We start from the raw sequence: 18892 nt of genomic DNA, 5'->3' as shown, positions 1-18892 counted from the left end.
GGAAAACTCTGCTTACAGCTGAAGTGGCAGTTTGAGGCCAACGGCTAACTGATGTCACCAACAGCCACCGAAAGGAGTCGCTGCAGCAGCGATGAGCGCAGCAAAAACAAGCTTATTTCCTCCATGAAGTCGTCCAGAAGCAACGTGAAGGGACTGTTGGTGGGTGGCGCTTGATTGGTAAAGGCCACATTAGCTTTAGCAGCAGTTCTAGTAGATCAAAACAGTGGGCAGGGCGTCGGCCATTTAAATACACCGCCTTCGGTAACGGCCAATAACGCCGCTGCGGCAGTGAGCGCGGCCTTTCAACGCAGCAACGGCACCACTGCGCTCTGAAACCCATTATTTCCAATGACCTGTGGGTGATCCTGATGTCCCGGTGTGTCATCACTAGACACACCGTGTTAAACTCATATTAGATAAGCAAAATAGTATTTAGTGGTGGAATGTAACTTACAAAGTACAGTTACTCAAGCACTGTACATACGTACAAATTTGAGATACTTGTACTTGCTGCTTTCTACTTCTACTGTACTACATTTTGGAAGCCAATTTTATTTTTTTACTTAAGTAAAAGATCTGAGAACTTCTTTCACCACCGATAGTATTAAACTCACTGTTGAGTTGCTTCAACACAATCTATAGGGTATGAAAAATTAAAGATAGGCTACATATGGATAGTGCCAAAAGGTATAGCCTAAGTACAAAACTAGAAATATTGTATTTTACTACAAAAAACTGCACTTGCAGCACACAACAATGAACAAATACACAGGAACTAGAGAAGAAAAGACCATAGACAGGAATATATATATATATATATATTTCCTGCAGTCTGTGTTTGCATGAGCTCAATAGGAGCTGAACCTCATGCCATGTTCTACCCCACTTAACAGACGGTGTTACCTTGACAGCCTTATTAAACATACAGGCTTCTCTCTCAATAGTTAATAAACCAAATACAGTAAATAAAACAAATATCAGTCAGTATTCAGCACGCTCACCTTGAGGTGTGTGTTAATCCATACATGCTGTTGTTTTCATTGTTTTTCATACAGTAACTAACTGTGTTGTGGCTGCTCTTGGCTGAACCTTTTGTTCTAACTTGTGCAAATAAAGCTCATAATCTTATGGTGTTGATGTGTTCCACATTTTTCCACAGAAATGCGTTTTACAGCCAGGTAACGTTTTACCTGAACATCTGACTCTGGAGGTCAACATCTGCTCTGGGTTCAGCCTGACAGGTCAGCTCATGTTTTCAGGTATTTTCACTGTTAACTAAAACACCTGTAAATACATTTCCAGAGTGCCACAGCCCGAGAGGTCTATGGAGGAAAATGAGGAGATGCACTTTTCCCAATTTTTTATTTTTTATTTTTCTTAGCACTGTGCACAACAGGTCTTTCCACACCTTCCAACCAACAAAAAAAAACACACACTGACTGACACCTTTATTATGATGTCTGACCTAATTGGCTGGAACATACCATTTACATTTGGGTCTACACAGATATTCACACATATAAATATACAATAAATATTTACATAAAACCATTACCAAAAATATATACACTATCTTAATAAATATTTACACACCCAAAATCGACTACAATAAATATCTTACATAAATAAAAACATTCCCATCATACAACCAAACTCCCCTCTACCCATTTCCCATTTGACGTAACCCTCCCGGAACTTAAAACAGGTGCTTGAGCCTCCAGGGATTTTCTTTATCCGAACACCCTGGGAAATCAGCAGCACTTGCAATACACAGTTTCTATTACGTTAAAGAGTTCTGATTATCACTCACAAATATCGTGTCACGATTGACTCATAAATCAATGTGTGTTTGTTCGTTTACAGGCGAACAGCTAGGTGGAACGGCACAGCGTCCCCACTGTGAAACACACAAAGACTTGTTAAAATACACCTGTGTGTTTTCTTACGCTCGTACAACTATCTGTAAATATGTTTAACAAATTAATGCGTTTCGTCATAACAGTTACTATCAATGATAGACCTAGTAACGGCGACCTGTCGTTACACTACCCTTCACGTATCCATGAATATCTTCATTCCTTTTGGGTGAACTATAATTTGTTTCATTGCCCTTTCCAACATTCTGTTACAGTAAAGCCGTTTTCAGTTTACAAAAATGTAAATTTTATAGCAAAACATTTCCAAAAAAAAAAAAAAAAGGTATATTCAGGATCCAATCTTAGTTTTTTTGTTGCGGCAGGTACAATACAACCCTTCATTCTGACACCTTTAATTATGACAACACGTTCTTGCAGGATTTTTATTTTAATGAGCACATAACATGCTAAATAAACAGAGCTGGATATGAAATAGAAAATGCTTTCACTGCTCTCAGGATCACCAAATGCCCAGATGCAAGACCTGCTATTTGAATTTCCTTTTTTGTGATTAGGGAGCGTTTTAGAATGCACTCAAGTGGATTTTCCAAAACATTTTTCACACCAAATAACTGCTAATCCCTCTTTTCATGTGCTTGAAAACTTACTTTTAAATAGAAAAAGCTGGCTGATTCAGACCTCATAATAAACCTTGGCCTGACTTTGAGAAGAGAAGGGGGGGGGGGGGGGCGCATAAGTACCGGCAAAAAATGAGAGAAGATGAAAAACATTCTTTTAAAAAGGCACACACACACAAGCACTTCTCACATTCACATACAAACACATCTAAGCATCCAGAGATAGAGGTAACGGCTGGTTGCAGTGTAGCTGTGTCAGAAGTTTTTCCACTAATCTCCTGAGTTGAGGATCTTTGAGTGGGAAACTAAATATCTGTGTCTGAGGCCTGTCACACAGCACCGCATCACAGGACGATCAAAACCCCCTTCGGCAAGCTTTCGCATTGTCTGAAAGAAGGGCCTCTTTTGAGAAACGAGGGATGGGGAGAGAGAAGGGGTTGGCTGGTCGCGGCTGTGGAGGGAGGGCTTGGAGGGAGAGGAGTAAAGAGAGTTGGAAGCAGGGTTAATCCCACACTGTCATTATCCTCACTTCTTAGCCACAGTCTGCGAGCTTCCCCGTAATGAAGGCCATTTCCAAGGATTTGCACCAGGCACAGACGCCAAATTCTGCAGTAATTACCGATACAGAGAGATTCCTCTCACCTTTAGCCTTTACTGTGGGTTATGAATAGTAATCCCTCGTCGTTCTGCGTGACTGTAAACCTGCAGAAAATGCAGCATCTACGGCTCCTGACTGATAATGATGTTTGCTGTTACAGAATTACTGCTTCCTCTCCGCCTGAAATGGCGACAAACAGAAAGGCTTATTTCTTTCAACTCATTTCATGATCTATTTGTGTAATTGGTAATGATTTGCCTGAGGAGATAAAATAATAATAATAATACTGTGTTATCCGATAAATAAAGTAAACCTGAACGAAGACACTCACATCAAAGCTTTTATGCCGTCCCTGACTTTATTAAAAAACAAGCACAGTGACAGGTGGAGTGAAGGGAAAACAGCTATGATGATGTTTATTCAACATGCCTGTCAAAGATAACAAACCAAATCCATAGTTTAATAGAAAATATTTATGTTGATCATGTCAGTGAAGTCTCCCCTGTCTACAGTAACACTTCTGTTATCTGGACAAGGTGTAAAAAGAAGCTGTTAACAGTTCACTGCATGTTAGCAGCTCCCTGCAGTCCCCTGCATGCGTCCATATGGAAGCCCAGATGAGTCATTATGAAACACGCTCCCATGTAGCACCACCACTGCTTTCCCACGACTGAGCGTCACCGTGCACGTCCAGGCATGATGATCGAGCCCAAACCTGCTCCCCCTTCCCCTTCTCGCTTCATCTTACAAAAGCTGGGGTTTTACGCACCGTGGCATGATGACGACAGCAAAATGAATTCATTAAACGTCACACAGGACGTTGAGAATAATTTTTACCAGATACTTATTACAGAAAGTGTGTGTGTTCTTCAGTTTGCATGCAACGGATTTGGCAGCTTTCCAGAAACAGATAATATGATCTTAATTACTTTATTGCTTAATTTCTGGTAAACTGTAATTATTATTCCTGTCAACTCCTCCCAAACTGCCCGACTGGTTTTCATTCAGTCTTGGACATACAGCAGGTCTGGCTCTTTGTGTGCAGCCACAGTGAACACTGGTAGGTCATTAGGCAACCTTCTCTCATAAAGGTTTATGATTATATGCAACTACAAAAATGTATTTGAGAGGGACATTTAATAACATAACATTCATACTGAACATATATATAATATATTTATTGCCATTTATTTTGAACATAATCCTATCATGTTCATATTGAACTTTTCGCTGCACTTTATAAACATCAAACCTCTTCCAGCACTGGTTCTAGTCTCAATATTGGTTGTATATAAACATCAAAACAGATTTGGCACAGATGTCCCGCTTCAGTGTCCTTGAGCAAGAAATGAAGTCCTGAGCAGCTGCACGGTCTCTGCTCTGTTGTTTCCTACAGGTTTTGATAACTGAAGAATCACTCACGAACCCAGAGTACATATTGAAAGCTGTGTTATGGCTACAAGATGTAAGTCTGGTAACAGTCACTTGAGAGTTGAATCAGTATCAATCAGAATGATAACATGACTCATAAGATCTCCAAAATCTCAAAAATCCTGAGCCTCATTATCAACTTCTAAAACTGACATTTTAGGTATCAAATGAACGAGGGCAGTGTGTTCAGAACAGCTGTTGTACAACCTTTTATGAAAATTATTCAAAGATAGTCCGATTTAATATCGCTGCTACACAGCAGCCAACTCAAATACATTTACAGTATATTATTCCAGAGTAGAAGATCAATACTTTCCACAAAACATTCCCAACTCAAGGTCCACTTGCAACCATATCACTGATCTGTTCTGATATTTTACCTCAGTAGCTGATCTGATTTCAGCCATAGCACTTTCAGGACTTCTCTTCCATGTTGGCTTAAGCATGAAAGTTCTGCCTTGGAAATGGCTGTTTGACAAAACAGTCTCAGCTCAAGGGCCACTTACTAGCTTTCAACAGTATCACATGATCTTTATCAGCTGGTGGATGTTCATCAGGTGGTGGTCTTTGCTCAGTTGTCAAGGAGACACAGGCTCGGTGTTAATTAAACTCTTTCAGAAATTGTAAATAAAATTTATTTTAAAGTGTAAATAAATCTAAAGATTTAATCTTTTCCTATAGAGTCAGTCAAAGGGGAATAAGATGTACGTTGTTGTTTTCACTAATTCCTTTGACAGATTGAGGAGTACAACTTCCATTGTGCTTTATTCAGACCAAGGACACCTCTACAGTATTTGTGACGAGCCAATAAAGCACTGAAGCTGGCTCCGCCTGAGCATGCCAACTTTTGCTGTAAAACAGAGGAAAATACTCTTTTTTTTTTATCCGTCACAATTAAAAAACAAGTAAAATAAAGTAGCAATGTATTTGAGAAAGTTCCAAAGAGAATAATATGATTAGCCCATTCTGTTTTTCATGACTCTAGCAGCTAGTGAAGTGTAATCAGCTTCATTTTCTGCTATTATTATTATTGTGTCGTTTGCCGTCATCTTGTATTACCACCATGAAGAATTGCAGTAACAATCCATACACAAAGTGCAGTGTTTAATTAAATAGCTGAAGCTATAGAAGGAGCTCGATGACCTCCAGAGTGCCACGGGTGGGTGTTCAGCAGGTGATGATTCACGGTGCATAAAATTAAGCTGTGGAATTAGGCCATAGAAAATAACAGCCATTGAGTGGAAAATAACTGTTGTTCCTCCTCAGGTGTTCAGAACGACAAAGAATATATTGAATATATTTTCCCTTCAAGAGCATGACAAGAAATTCTCATTTCTAACTCAAGAATATTCATTTGGAGAATAAAAACCAAACAACATTACCATTTGTAGCCTGAGGGTGCACTGTATCAGAAACTAATAATAAGAACATGGTTTAGTAAAGGGAAGGTAGATGAAAAACAATAATATGTGGTGAAAAACAGCCTAATGTTACACCAGTTCCAGAGCCTGCAGGAGTGTTAAAGCTCTACCTCTGTGTCCATGGGAAAGGTAATGAGTGATATTTTCCTAAGCATGGCTTTGTTTCTGTTTGATGATGTGTTATAAATAGTAACAGTAATAAATCCAGCCCAAATATGAATGCAGTTCTGTATTAATTGGAGAAAATTAGTTTCTCCTTCTAGATCCACTTTTTGTAAGAGTAAGCATGAGGTTAACAGACAGTTGAGCTGTATTTACTGTATTTTCACAAGACAGATTGGTATCAGAGCCATGACACACACAGCACGCATATCATGTATTTACCCAAAACAATCTGTGTACCCATTTGGAATTTGTTAAGCCTGCCAGATAAAAACCTGTTTTTGATGCCATACACAGTTGGCACAAGCGCTAAAGAAAATGTTTTTAAGCATGCTGATCGTGTAGCAGCGCTGCAAGATCTGTCTGACTTACATCAGAAGTGAAAGTGGCTTGTTTGGGTGCAACACTTAATTTGTCTGTAACGTCATTAAATCTGTTTACAAGGCAAAGTGTTTAATAAGAAAGGTTGTTTTTTTTAGCACTTTAAAGATGAAATATGCAGTGGATGTGACACCATTAAAGCACAGAGAAGGTATTGTTGTTTCATCCTGTTTAGAGCTGAGGGCGAGAGAAGTCACAGAGGTGGCAGTGAGGGTATTTATTGGTCCGTGAATATGTACTATTGTCATGTTAATGTGCTCGGACGCTTCTGATGATCCTCAAAGCGGGATTATATCGTACGAGGCGGCTCCACGACTCCGCTGAATTCACACTTCTCCGGGAGACACCAGGGCAGAATGTGAGGATTACCAAACTGCATTTAAAAATCAATGTGGGGAAACTCTTGGCCATATCAGCACTTATACTTTGTGCGCTGAATAAGTAAACCACATGCGTTTGCATCCGGGATGTATTTAAGAAGTTTGCTTTGGCACCAAACCTCCTGCTTGTAGGCTTCCAGTATACGTAGAGAGTTGCTTTAATGTGTGTAATGGCCTAAACTTAAATAACCTACACAGCAGAATTTTTTGCCAACATGGGTAAAATCAGATACATCCACATTCAGTTGCAAAGCCCTTAAGCCTCCCATGCTTTAGGTTGAATATCAGCATGGGGAAACAGGCTATAAAAACCAGTATTCACTTGAACATCATCATGTCACACTTTCAGCACATCATATTTTTATGTTGGTGTGTCACAAGCAGATTCCTCACTGTTGTTTCATCCCTGCAGGGCAACAGTGACACAAACTGGCAAAGCTTTTGACATAAGTGATGCGCCACTTACTCATCAACTCTGCAAAGTCGCTCAAACTTTCTCACACTGACACATTCAAAGGCGACTCAGGAAATGAGTGCAACATCAGTAAATCTGCGGTTTGGATTGGAGCGATATTTTGGACCCGCTGTTGCTCAACTGTTAGGGGAAGGATTTGAACATCTCCAATAATAAAAAAAAAAATAAAAAAAATTTATACAAATGCAGCTCAACAGGTGGTGAGATTGTGCAACTTGGACTCAGCGACTACCCAGAGATGCACTTGCACTGTGGACAAAGGAGGAGAAGAATGCCGGGAATGAATAACTGGTCTGTCTCTTTCATTGATTTCCCCTGAAAGCGAAGAGTGAAGAGAGGACTCCTGGAGGCTCCACTGAAAAGCCTTTTTCAATACAAATCCTGAGAAGGCGCAGGCTCTCTATGGGCTACAAATTTCTATACAGAGCAACTCACACTGCTTGATTTGAATATTTTGAGCTTCTTGGTAAATACCCTTTAATCAGAGCTATTTCCACAAAAGAAGTCTCTGCAAGATTGGAGCAATTTTCTGCTGTATGACACATAATAACATCTCAGGGTTGTTTTATTATTTATATACACTTTCTTTCTGTCTGTCTCTCTTGTTCTTGTTCTAAGTGCCACACCTGGATCACCTGCTTCAGTTCCTCCTCTCATACCAGCAGCTTTATCTCTGTCAAATACTATAACATGACAACAACGTGAGTCACAGAGGGGGGGGGGGGGGGGAGTGGTCCTGCAGGCGTAATGTAGGCGTGGGCTTCCACAGAACAGCTGACACTCCAAAACCGGGAGGACCGTCTGGCTCTGAAACACAGCACAGAGGAGGCGCTCCGGTGAAGTTGTGCCCCGGTCGGACGCGAGTTTTGTGCGCTCTGAGAAAAGACCACGGAGACGGTGCAGAGCTGGATCATATAGCTGCTGTTCTGGACGTGTCGGTGCTGCGAACAGAGCGCAAAGCTGCAAGACATGAAATCTTCGTCGAGTGGGCGATTATAGTCAAAACATCATAAAGGTAAGAGATCTACGGCACTTCAGGGACTGGTTGGTCAGATAAGACAGTCATTAAAATATAGACTGTAAGAAAAACACGCACACTCATAATGTAATATAGAAATGTGACGCTGTCCAGCCTGAGATTCAGTGTCTGACATTTCCTCTTTAACATGTATTCATTAAGGCAAATGTTTACAGCATGTATTCATTTGATCTTTATTGATTTTAAAGATAACAGTCAAACCAGATAAACTCTTTATAGCTTTATTTTATCTACATTATCTACATTTTATTTATTACGAAATACGCACCCGTTCAAGGTAATCTGTGCCTTTGTGCCATTAATACATTGCACTTTTTATTGTGTTGTTATTGTTAAATAAAATGACACTGAAACGTGTTTGTTTGAAGGACATGAAGTAAAGAATGATACTGTGCTGGTAACACACATTGTTTCCTGTTTGAAACGTTGATTATTTGTGTTTTTTTGCCTTGCACGTAAAACTGGGTGGAGTTTAAAGTTAAATCACCTCAACAGTCATAAGTCATATCATGCAAATGTTGCTCCTTAAACTTGTGGACTTTGAGTCATAAAGCTGTGATGATCGGGCATGCTTAGTATGTGTAGGCTGGATTGTGTACTTCCAGAGGTGTCTTGACTCAAATGTTCTCCAGGTATCCTCTAATCACAGCTGTTTTCCTCCCTTGCAGCTGCTGGCGGAGACTAGGCAGTTTTTTTGCTTTTCAATTGGACCATTGTCCTCAGGCAGCTCCTCTTTCGATGTGGGATACAGTTTTGGTGCTTTCGCCAGGCTGAAATCCTCCAGGGTCAGGACCTCCCTCATGGCAGCCTTACTCCTCGGGCTGCTGCTTTTTGCAATGCAGTCTCCCCCCATCCCCTCCAGGCCCGTGGCTGACGAGGGGCCACCTTCACCTCCCACCTCATCGCCCACCGACAACGGGACCACCAGCCACCCAAACGGGACCCTCCAACAGCTTCCTCAGATTATAATTATTGGCGTGAGGAAGGGGGGGACGCGGGCGCTGATAGAGATGCTCAGTCTGCACAGTGCAGTGGCAGCGGCTCAGAACGAGGTGCACTACTTTGACTGGGAGAGTCACTTTCAGAAGGGCTTGCCTTGGTATCTCAGCCAGATGCCGTACGCCTTCCCCGACCAGCTGACGGTAGAGAAGACGCCGGCCTACTTCACCTCCAGCAAAGTCCCCAAACGCATCCATCAGATGAACCCTGACATCAAGCTGCTGCTCATCCTCAGAGACCCCACAGAGCGGGTGCTGTCGGACTACACCCAGGTCTTTTACAACCGTCTCCAGAAGCACAAGCGCTACCAGCCCATCGAGTCCGTGCTGGTAAAGGACGGCGAGATCAACCTGGGATACAAGGCTCTCAATCGCAGCCTGTACTATGTTCACATGCAGAACTGGCTACAGTACTTCCCACTGGAGAGCATTCACGTAGTGGACGGGGACGAGTTGATCAGGGACCCCTTCCCTGAGATGAAAAAGGTGGAACGATTCTTAAAGCTGGAACCCCAGATAAACGCTTCAAACTTTTACTTCAATAAAACAAAGGGATTCTACTGTTTGAGAGACCACGGGCGAGAACGGTGTTTACACGATTCAAAAGGCCGGGCTCACCCTCACGTGGCGCCCGCCATCCTGCAAAAACTCTACCAGTTCTTTCACGAACCCAACAAGAAGTTCTTTGAGCTGGTGGGTCGGACATTCAACTGGAAATGAACATTTGCGTCTCAGTAGTTTGGTGTAGAGTTGCTTGGGGATGATCTCCATGAGCTGTCCTGTTTTCCTCACTAACAATGTAGATGAAAAGACAAAGCTAATGTAAATTTAAACTAAATCTATTTTTGTACTAGTACGTTTGTTACAGGAGTATGATGGAGCCAAATATCAGGGCAGACTGCAGTTCAAGACATGCTCTATTGGTGCATGTCTTGTTTTTTCTTTTCATTGTCAAACATATGCATCATACCGTCTTTCTGTACTGTTAGAATCACACTACTGTTCAGCTCGTCTGATTAAAGACTTATTATGACTTTGATAATGACATTCAGGCTTTAGACAGTGCCAGTTAATGTGTTACATAAAAATGAGTACCAGGCAGTTTAATATTGTCAAGCCTTCATGTTTCCCTTCATATAATGTGACATTATTAACGTCTGACTGTATTTAGAGCTCTGAAGGACCTTTACCTGCTGCTATGATTTTCTCAGTCACTTTCAGGCACATGCCGTACTGAATATGTACTTGTTCTTTTCGTTACTCAAACGATCCTTTATGTAAGAGTCAGTTATATAAATGCTCTGTGCACATTATACATATTTGCCGATTCATTAAGGTGTACTGTAAATATTTTTTTCAGAAAGTGAAGAATTAATACCATAATAAAGATGTATTTTATTTTTAGCATGTCTGATGTTTTTTTTTTCCGTCTTCTTGGTTTATCTAGTTTTAAATCATCCATTATATATCAGTTTTCTGTGCAGTTTGTCTCAAAGGGAAACTTTTCATTTTTTCGACCAGCGTTGTATCATTTCAGTGTGGGTAGTATATGCAAATGAACGATGTTTAACTTCCCTCCATGTTGCCTGCACCCAGAGCTCCCCACTCAATCTGTTCGAACAACAGCCCTAGAGTTTCGCATCATCTGGCAGACTTTTACCGGCTCTAGGGCTGTTGTTCGAACTGCAGATTGTATTACCTCGTTTTGTACAGTCACATCGAGAGAGGGGCTTCAAAAATCAAAACATCCTGTCCAAAATCAACTGGCTAGAACAACCACAGAAGGCGATGTTCCTGCGATTTTAATAGTGTAATGCTGGAATCAGACTTTCGGGGCTACTTATATGAGCCACAATACAGTGGATATAGGATACATGGAGGACGAGTGGCCTTGGGATGCAACAGGCCCAGCGCATTCTGGTTGTTGTAGGTTTTCTACCTTTTGAGCAAAAGGGAATACCACAGCCCTTTTCTTTGTTTTCTCTGGTCATGTAGCACCTATTTCAAAAATATTTGCATCTTTCTACTGCACAGACAGCCCAGTTTTTTGAAAAGACTGTGGTGAAATACCCCTTTAACAAGCGAAGAGGATGATGATTTCCTCTTACTTTTACAGGCATGAGCTTGTGTCTGTGTATAGTCTGCACCCATCTCCGTGGTTTTCTGGTTCCCTGACTATACGTGCTGTCTGCACATAAAACAATGGTGCAATGTCAACTGTCTTCCTGGTTGGTCACCCTCCGTCTTCACAATGGACAGTGGTAACTTTCTGTTTAATTCTCATCCTCCAACAACAATTGTCAGGGTGTTTTTTGTTTTTTTACACATATTTTAGTGTCATGAATTAGGATTAGGATGAGAGACTTGAGAGTGGGCAGATAGGTAAACTCAGATTCGAGCACAATCCGATCCATGAGAAATCAAAAGAAGTTGTTTATGCCCAAGGGTGCGATCTTCTTACTCAGTTTTTTTTAGAGAGGCAAGGGATTATTTATTCAAATCTTATTGCTACTTTGAAAACATCAGCAGCACCGTCGCAAAGACATTAAGCTCCAAAAAACCTACAGTAGCTGTTTCATATTTGAATGTGGCCTAGATTTACTCAGGGGCTTACTGGGACTCTGCAGACAGGATGTTAACCTCATTGCCCCTTAAATGCAGACCAAAGCAATGTTCCTTTCTTTCTATCCCTCTTATTCTTTTTGCCCTCGGAGCGCAGGAATACTTTTCCTTGATCCGCCTGCAGTTTACATGTGTTTTTCATAGTGATAGTGTTGAGTAAGACTATCAGCGGCTATCAGCAGAACAAGTTTGGCTACAGGCGTGGGGGGAAATGAGGAGTAAAGACTGTGGAGGTGAGGTGGGAGGTGGAGGCTGATCTCTGCTGTAAGATTATCAGACAGCTGCTTGCGTCATTTGGCATGTGCTGCGATAACACAGAACAGGCTTGTTCTGCTTATAGTGTTGCTTTGAAGGTGTCGGGTCTCCAGACGGTCCTTCGGAGCAGTCACATCTGGAGGAACTTGCAGGAATGCAGTTTTCTGTACTTGAAATCAAGAATACAGCAGGCATAACAATGTCACCTTACTATGGGTCCAAGGACAATTTCCAGATAAACCTGTTTTCCACTCAACACCTCAGACTTAAGAACAAGAGGGGAAAAACAACACACTTATAATGTAAAGCTTCAGCGCTAGCGCTGGAAAGTACATGTTGAGGTATTTTTACTTTACGTGAGTATTTCCATTTTCTGCTAGTTTATAAATCTACTTCCATATTACATCACTCACAAAAATCAATGTGTAGTTAAGGCCCCTTGTCACATTTCTATTGTCTATGATTTGTTGTCAGTTCCACCAAAGAGACATTTCTCCTCCAAACTTCTCAGATGGTTTCATTTAAATAACTGTTAGAGGCCCAAAAAGGTAAAATTGTCCAATATCAGAGAAAGTGTGAAAACACATTTGTGTTTCATTTTTCTTCTTTCCTCTCCCATTAATCATCTCACGACCTCACAGATTTATCTTGTGACCCTTCAGAGGAGGCGACCTGACCCCTAGTTTGGGAACCACTGGACTGAACTACCAAACCGTATATAAAGAAGTTAAAATCATAATAATAATTTTCTGTGGGTTTGTCACTACAAGCGACCCCTTTTACATTACATTACATAAAAATATTCATAATAGTAGCTTGAAGAACAAGAGGGGGGAAATATGTACTTGGAAATAATGTAAAGCTTTAGCTCAAGCTAGTGCAGGTGCTCCTGGATGAAGCTTTCCGAATCCTCTCTGCTTTCAGCAAGGACACTTCCTCACTGCGCTCCCACTGTCTCTCTCTCTGCTCTGCTGACACACTACTCAACATCAGAGTAGCATCTATTAAGAGTTCATAAACGCCCCATTAGTCTAGTCAGCTGTGCAGCCCTCTAAAGTTTTACAGTCACAGATTTCCCTTAACATCACCTAATTAATCTCAGCCACATAATTAATTTGCCTCCTCGCCCCACATGCAGTAAGAGCGGTAAACCGGGGCTACAACCAGGATTAATGGCCTTGCCCTCCTCCCGGCGCCTCCTCTCCTCCCTCCACCAGCTGTAACACTATTTTCTGTGAAACTTTCTGGACTAACTTGAAGCCAGCACACCACCCCCCACCTCTCTCCCTGCTGCCAGCCAACACTAGTTGTTCCTGAAGGGCCCTGTTTCCCTTCAAATCACAATCAGCCAGTCTTGGGGTTTTTCAAAGGATGATGTGATCCGATGGAGCACGGCCCCTTTTGCAGTCACCAGGGCTGCAGCTTGCTTTAATTGGAATAGATTGTTTGTCCGCTCAATGTGTGAAGCCCGGCAGAAATAACACATGCACCCACTCTCTCTCTCTTTCTTTTCCATAAAGACACAGAAATAGGAATGCACGCACACACACATACATACATACAGTGTCTACTCATTAGCATAGCCCCAGTTTGTGCCTAAGCATCTGAATTTCCTTCAGATATATACCTGGTGATATTTTAAAAACCTTTGACAGGTCGTTCAACAGCAGTAACTGCACTTCTGAAGGCCACTTGAACCAAAATTACATTTTTCATGATCAGTAATATCTGTATATATTAATGTTTCTTACAAATATGATATATTTTCATACCAAAAAGATCAAGGATATATGTAATTTACATACTTGAGAAATCGGTTGAAAATCTGTTTTATCATGCAGCAAACTGAATTCTTTCATCCAGATGGTTAGACAAGTTTTTAAAGATTTTGGAAATGCCTTCATAACAGTGGGAAGTTTTGTTAAATGACCTTCTGGGTTCTTCTGAGAGTGCAGGTAATTCTTTTTAAGAACATCAGGTGCTCAGCTCCTCGTGGCTACTCGTTAGCGCAGCTAAATCGGCGAACAGGGTTTGAGTTTTGATGAAAAAAAAAGAGGAAAAGGAAAACAAAATTCTAGACATACAGCGCGTCTATATTTCAAATTTGTTTGGATGCTTTCTTATAAATTACTATTTCATTGTATAGTAAAGAACTTTCAGTGTCCTTGCATGTTACATATTAGAGGACTGCTCACCATGCACTGACTCCACAGCTATAAAAGATGAAAATAATAGATCACACCTTTGAACTGCATTTGCAGGAAGCTTTTATTCAGTATTGACGTGCTCTCCAACCTGAGATAACCTTGCATCTTTATGAAGCAGGTAACCTTGAAACCAGGACATACCAGGAAAATAAGTCTCAGAGTCTCAGAGTCTCAGAAAGCTGTACATCTTATCTGCAGCCTTGACAAGCATCTTTAATTAAACCACGACACAGACAAAAGTGAATCGAATAATCTATCATTTAATTCATTCATTCATTCATTACCATTTCAACACAAAACTGGAATCAAAGACTCAACCTCGGTGGCACCAAACATTTCCTGTGGGCTTAACATATGCAAAAGGTAGCTGTACCTGTTTATCTACACATCTCACAGAGCCAAAGTGTTTTGTCTCCCCATAGTGCAGCAGTTCGAGTACAAGGGGTCCTCGCCCCCCTTAGTTACTGTTGCTACGGCTGTCAGGCTACATACAGTTTACAACGGAGCAGATTTAACTCTTGAAATTCTTACTTGTTTTTGAAACAATGAGTCCTTGATTTCAGACAGAGGTAGATAAAAGCAAGGTTCACATTTCTTCTTCTTACTGGCTGAAATGACAACTGCCGCTGTCGTCAGCTGTAGTTAGCCAGGTTAGCGGATTAAGCTAACATTGGCTCCATGAGTTGGTTGAAAACCATCTCAAGCTGACTTTTTAATGTTTCCAGCTGAACTGTTTCACAACAAGAATCTTGACTTGGAAAGTAAACAAAGAAGCCTGCCCACTGTCCGTCACTCAGTGGACTGCTAAGAGGACAATTGATCTTTCGCTAAGTCCCGTCTCCCTTACTCTTGCTAGCTAGCTTTCCATTCTCACATGGTACATACGCAGTTTACAACAGCAGAATAACCACTCTAAATTATTTCTTATTTCTTATTTATATTTTTTATAGAATCTATTACCTCACAAACTAATATAGCTTTGTAATGTTGTGCTCCTTGTCCTTGGCAGTAACTGGGTTTAGTTTACAGTAGGTAGTAAGCTAGTTAGCCTGATACGCTAACGATTGCAGCTTATATTAGAGCCGATAAACACACAGTTTAATCCATCCCTTTCACCTCTGTTCTTGTCTTTCTGGAGTTTGAAAGGCTAAAAATAAGACTTCACCCTCCAGACTCTAACACTGCACTTTTATGTTTTAGTGTTGTTTTGTACTGTTTCACATTTTTCCACACTCCATCCACAATCCACAATCTGTGTGGCCTCTTGCTGATGCAGGTTTTAAATGAATTACTGGAAACATCCAGCCCTTGTTCCATCGAGTTGCTCTTTTCATAAATTCTGTAGAATCACTTGCTTAATTTGGCTCTTGAGCATTTACAATGAAACTCTTAACCCTTAAAAAAAATCCCAGTCCTTCAGCTGTTAAGACTTTTGAGGCCCTTCCCATTTCTCCTGCACAAACAGAAAGCGGTTTTGGCAGTAGATGACGACATTACAGTGAATAAATTGAATCATCTAAATTAAATACCACAGCATATGACTCAAAGTTATGAGTCTCTCTCAGGCGATCACACAAATCATCAATTACCCCCCATGCTTATTATTTCTATGAGCATTTTCATTTTGCAGCTTGACATTGGAACAAATAACGTTGAAGATATTAGAGCAGAAAAATTTGGTTTTATCTCTGAGTGAGCTGCTTCAATGCTCAATCCTGTTTAACCTTTCAGAGCTAATGGAACGTAAATATATACGTCATTAGTAAAAAAAAAAAAAAAAAAAAAAAAAGGCTTAAGGAGGGAGGGCCCGTGCTGTACTGTATGATGTATGTGCCATTCCTCATCTGGGCCTGGGTCTGCATGTGCAGCCGCTGTGCGAGCCAGTCATTGCTGTGCTCCGTTATCAGTCATTTGCTGGCATGGTTTCCCCTGGCAGAGGAATAAGCCTCCATGGCCAATGATAACTCTCTCTGCTAACAGACACCTCTGCATGGGTGAAGCATGACTGGGCCCACAGATAGTCCTCACTCCCCCTGTGAGCGTGTGTGCAAATGTGTGTGTGTGTGTGTGTGTGTATGTAACATGCATGCTGGGTTGACTTGATTTGTGTTTTTCCGAGTTCATGTGAATTTGCGTGCTTGTATGCGCACACGTGGAAATCTGCAAGTGTCCATGCAAGCAAATGTATGCGTGGGATTATGCATGTGTGGGTCCTTCCATAGGGAGAACCTATAACCATATGGATTTTGATATTGAGCAGGATTTTCAAACACTGGGCTCCAGACCCAGATACTCCCATGAGAGCAAAACCCTAGAATAGCTCCAAATCAGTTCTGATACTTTTTTTTTCAAACTTGACGTCACTTATTGTAGTCAAAGTGCATATTTGGTCACTTCTGATGCTCGAGTTACATTGCAGTGTTACTCTGCTTGTAAGAATACATCGTCTCTCTTGCCCAAAAACATAACAACACTGTTAGATCTCCAGACACAGAACAAATGTACTCTGTGAACATACTGCATATGGTTCAAATCAAAGTAAACGACATGCGAGATCACTCAAGTATCACATTACAACAGTTTTTGTGTGTGTGTGTTGTCTCGATTAAAATGAGTAGAGCTGCTGCATAGTGAAAACATGTGTTGGCGTGTCCCCTGGTAGTGGTGTCATGCTGCTGAACACACTCCTGTTCCAGGTCAATGGAAAACAAAACACATATTAATGATATTCCAATTAAGCTGTGGGTTCTTCTTAAGGGATGTTGACAGAAGCAGGGCCAGAGGGGTGGCCAGGGATGGCACAGGTCCCCCTTGGAACCTGATCGACCACCCCTGGTGCCTCCTCCCCTACCAAAGTAAGAAGGTGATAGGTAGTTGGCTTGTTAGTATAAGAACCTCTACATAAGATGACTGTTAACATGCAACCACAAAATGAAAACAACAACAAAAACACAAAATGACGCAAAAACGACTACTAAGACTATGTAAGAGACACAAAATGCCAACAAAGTGATGCAAAACCACCAAAAAGTGACGCAAAACACCTACAAACGATGTGGCTGCGACTGCCGATCTGCAGGTCTTGCTCTTATGTCGGAGGGGTTTGGGGGACTTTTACATCTACGAAGTGTTCTATATCTACATGTGTTCAGGGGCCTTTTGTCTCATAATAATGTCAAATAATAATGTTCATGGCTGTAGCAGCTATTTATTGATATATTTAAAGTTGTTTATTACACTTAATAAATATTGTAACTATTAATCATGTACCATGTTTAACCTGGGCTTTAAATGTGAGTTTTAACACATTTTTATTCAAATAATTTCTCTTTGAGTCGGTGCTCATTCACTCAAAAGTTTCTAAACTCGTGCCTCGATGTTGAGCCTGATTTTCAGGGGGAGATTACAGAAAAACAGTCGAATACATTCAAGAAACGTTGCTTTACAAATAAAGACTGATTTGATTTGACATTTGGCACACTTCAAATATTTCTCCACATAATCTCCTCACTCCAGTACACTGTTCACAGGAACAACACTCTTCCAAGTCAAACCACACTGTTTTCTATGCTGTTTGCAGTTGCTCTTTTTTTCTCAAGCATTTCACAAACGTATCTCATATCCCCAAATGTCAACCCAAGAAAATAGAAAACAGGTGGTAAGTGTGCTTTCTGCGTAAAGACAAAATTACATTCAATCAGCGTGCCCAGGGAGGGAAATTTCCCTCTGCCTCGTGCCAAGCTCTGCAAATAAAGAGAGGAAAATCAATCGGCTGTTTCATGATTGACCAAATCCCTTCACCCACGAGTCTTGAAATCCAATGACCTGAATGGCTGATATATTGCTTCTCACCTGGAGAATGATAATGCAATCTTTTCACTAATTGAAACATGGCCATTTGAAGTCCCTTCTCATTCTGTGTTGCGGAGTATGTTTTCGTTCTCTTTTCTGACCTTTTGTTGGTTTTGTAACTTTGTACAACTTTGTAACTGCATCTTTAGATACTTTAGTTATGATGACGAATAAACGTGAAACTTGATTTTTACACTGTTACAATACTAATGGATGGATTGCCATGAAATGTGGTACAGACACTCGTGGTCCCCAGAGGATAAATCCTAATGATTTTCATGATCCCCTGACTTTTCATCTAGCGCCCCCATGAGATTGACATTTATGGTTTATAGTGAAAATGTCTCGGGCAACAGTTGGACGGATGTATGAACTTTGGTGATCCCCTGACTTTCCATCTAGCGCCATCATGAGGTCAAACTTTCAACTTGTCCAATCAGTGACATTCCCATCGGCGTCAGCAGTACCTTGTGCTTACTGGCAAATGTTAGCATGCTAGCACGCTAAAGTGAGATTTAAAAAAAAACACTGATGATGATTAGACTGTACAGTAATGTCAACTACTACCATACACGTT

General features: G+C 41.0%; 1 protein-coding gene across 1 annotated transcript; it reads left to right on the top strand.

The window, feature by feature from the left end:
• The first annotated feature begins 8136 nt into the window (after positions 1-8136).
• hs3st1 (heparan sulfate (glucosamine) 3-O-sulfotransferase 1) lies at positions 8137-10783 on the top strand. Its single transcript, XM_070913039.1, has 2 exons — positions 8137-8357; positions 9050-10783. Exon 2 carries the CDS (start codon positions 9182-9184, stop codon positions 10097-10099), a length of 918 nt encoding a protein of 305 aa, XP_070769140.1. The 5' UTR covers positions 8137-8357; positions 9050-9181; the 3' UTR covers positions 10100-10783.
• The last annotated feature ends 8109 nt before the right edge of the window (positions 10784-18892 follow it).

Source organism: Enoplosus armatus, chromosome 10, assembly GCF_043641665.1.
Source record: "Enoplosus armatus isolate fEnoArm2 chromosome 10, fEnoArm2.hap1, whole genome shotgun sequence".
Classification (NCBI taxonomy): Eukaryota; Metazoa; Chordata; class Actinopteri; order Centrarchiformes; family Enoplosidae; genus Enoplosus; species Enoplosus armatus.
This window is presented reverse-complemented; position numbering and strand designations above follow the sequence as displayed.

Bases quoted from the DNA above. Each gene is read 5' to 3' on its own strand.
- hs3st1 (XM_070913039.1), top strand. From the start codon at position 9,182: ATGGCAGCCTTACTCCTCGGGCTGCTGCTTTTTGCAATGCAGTCTCCC.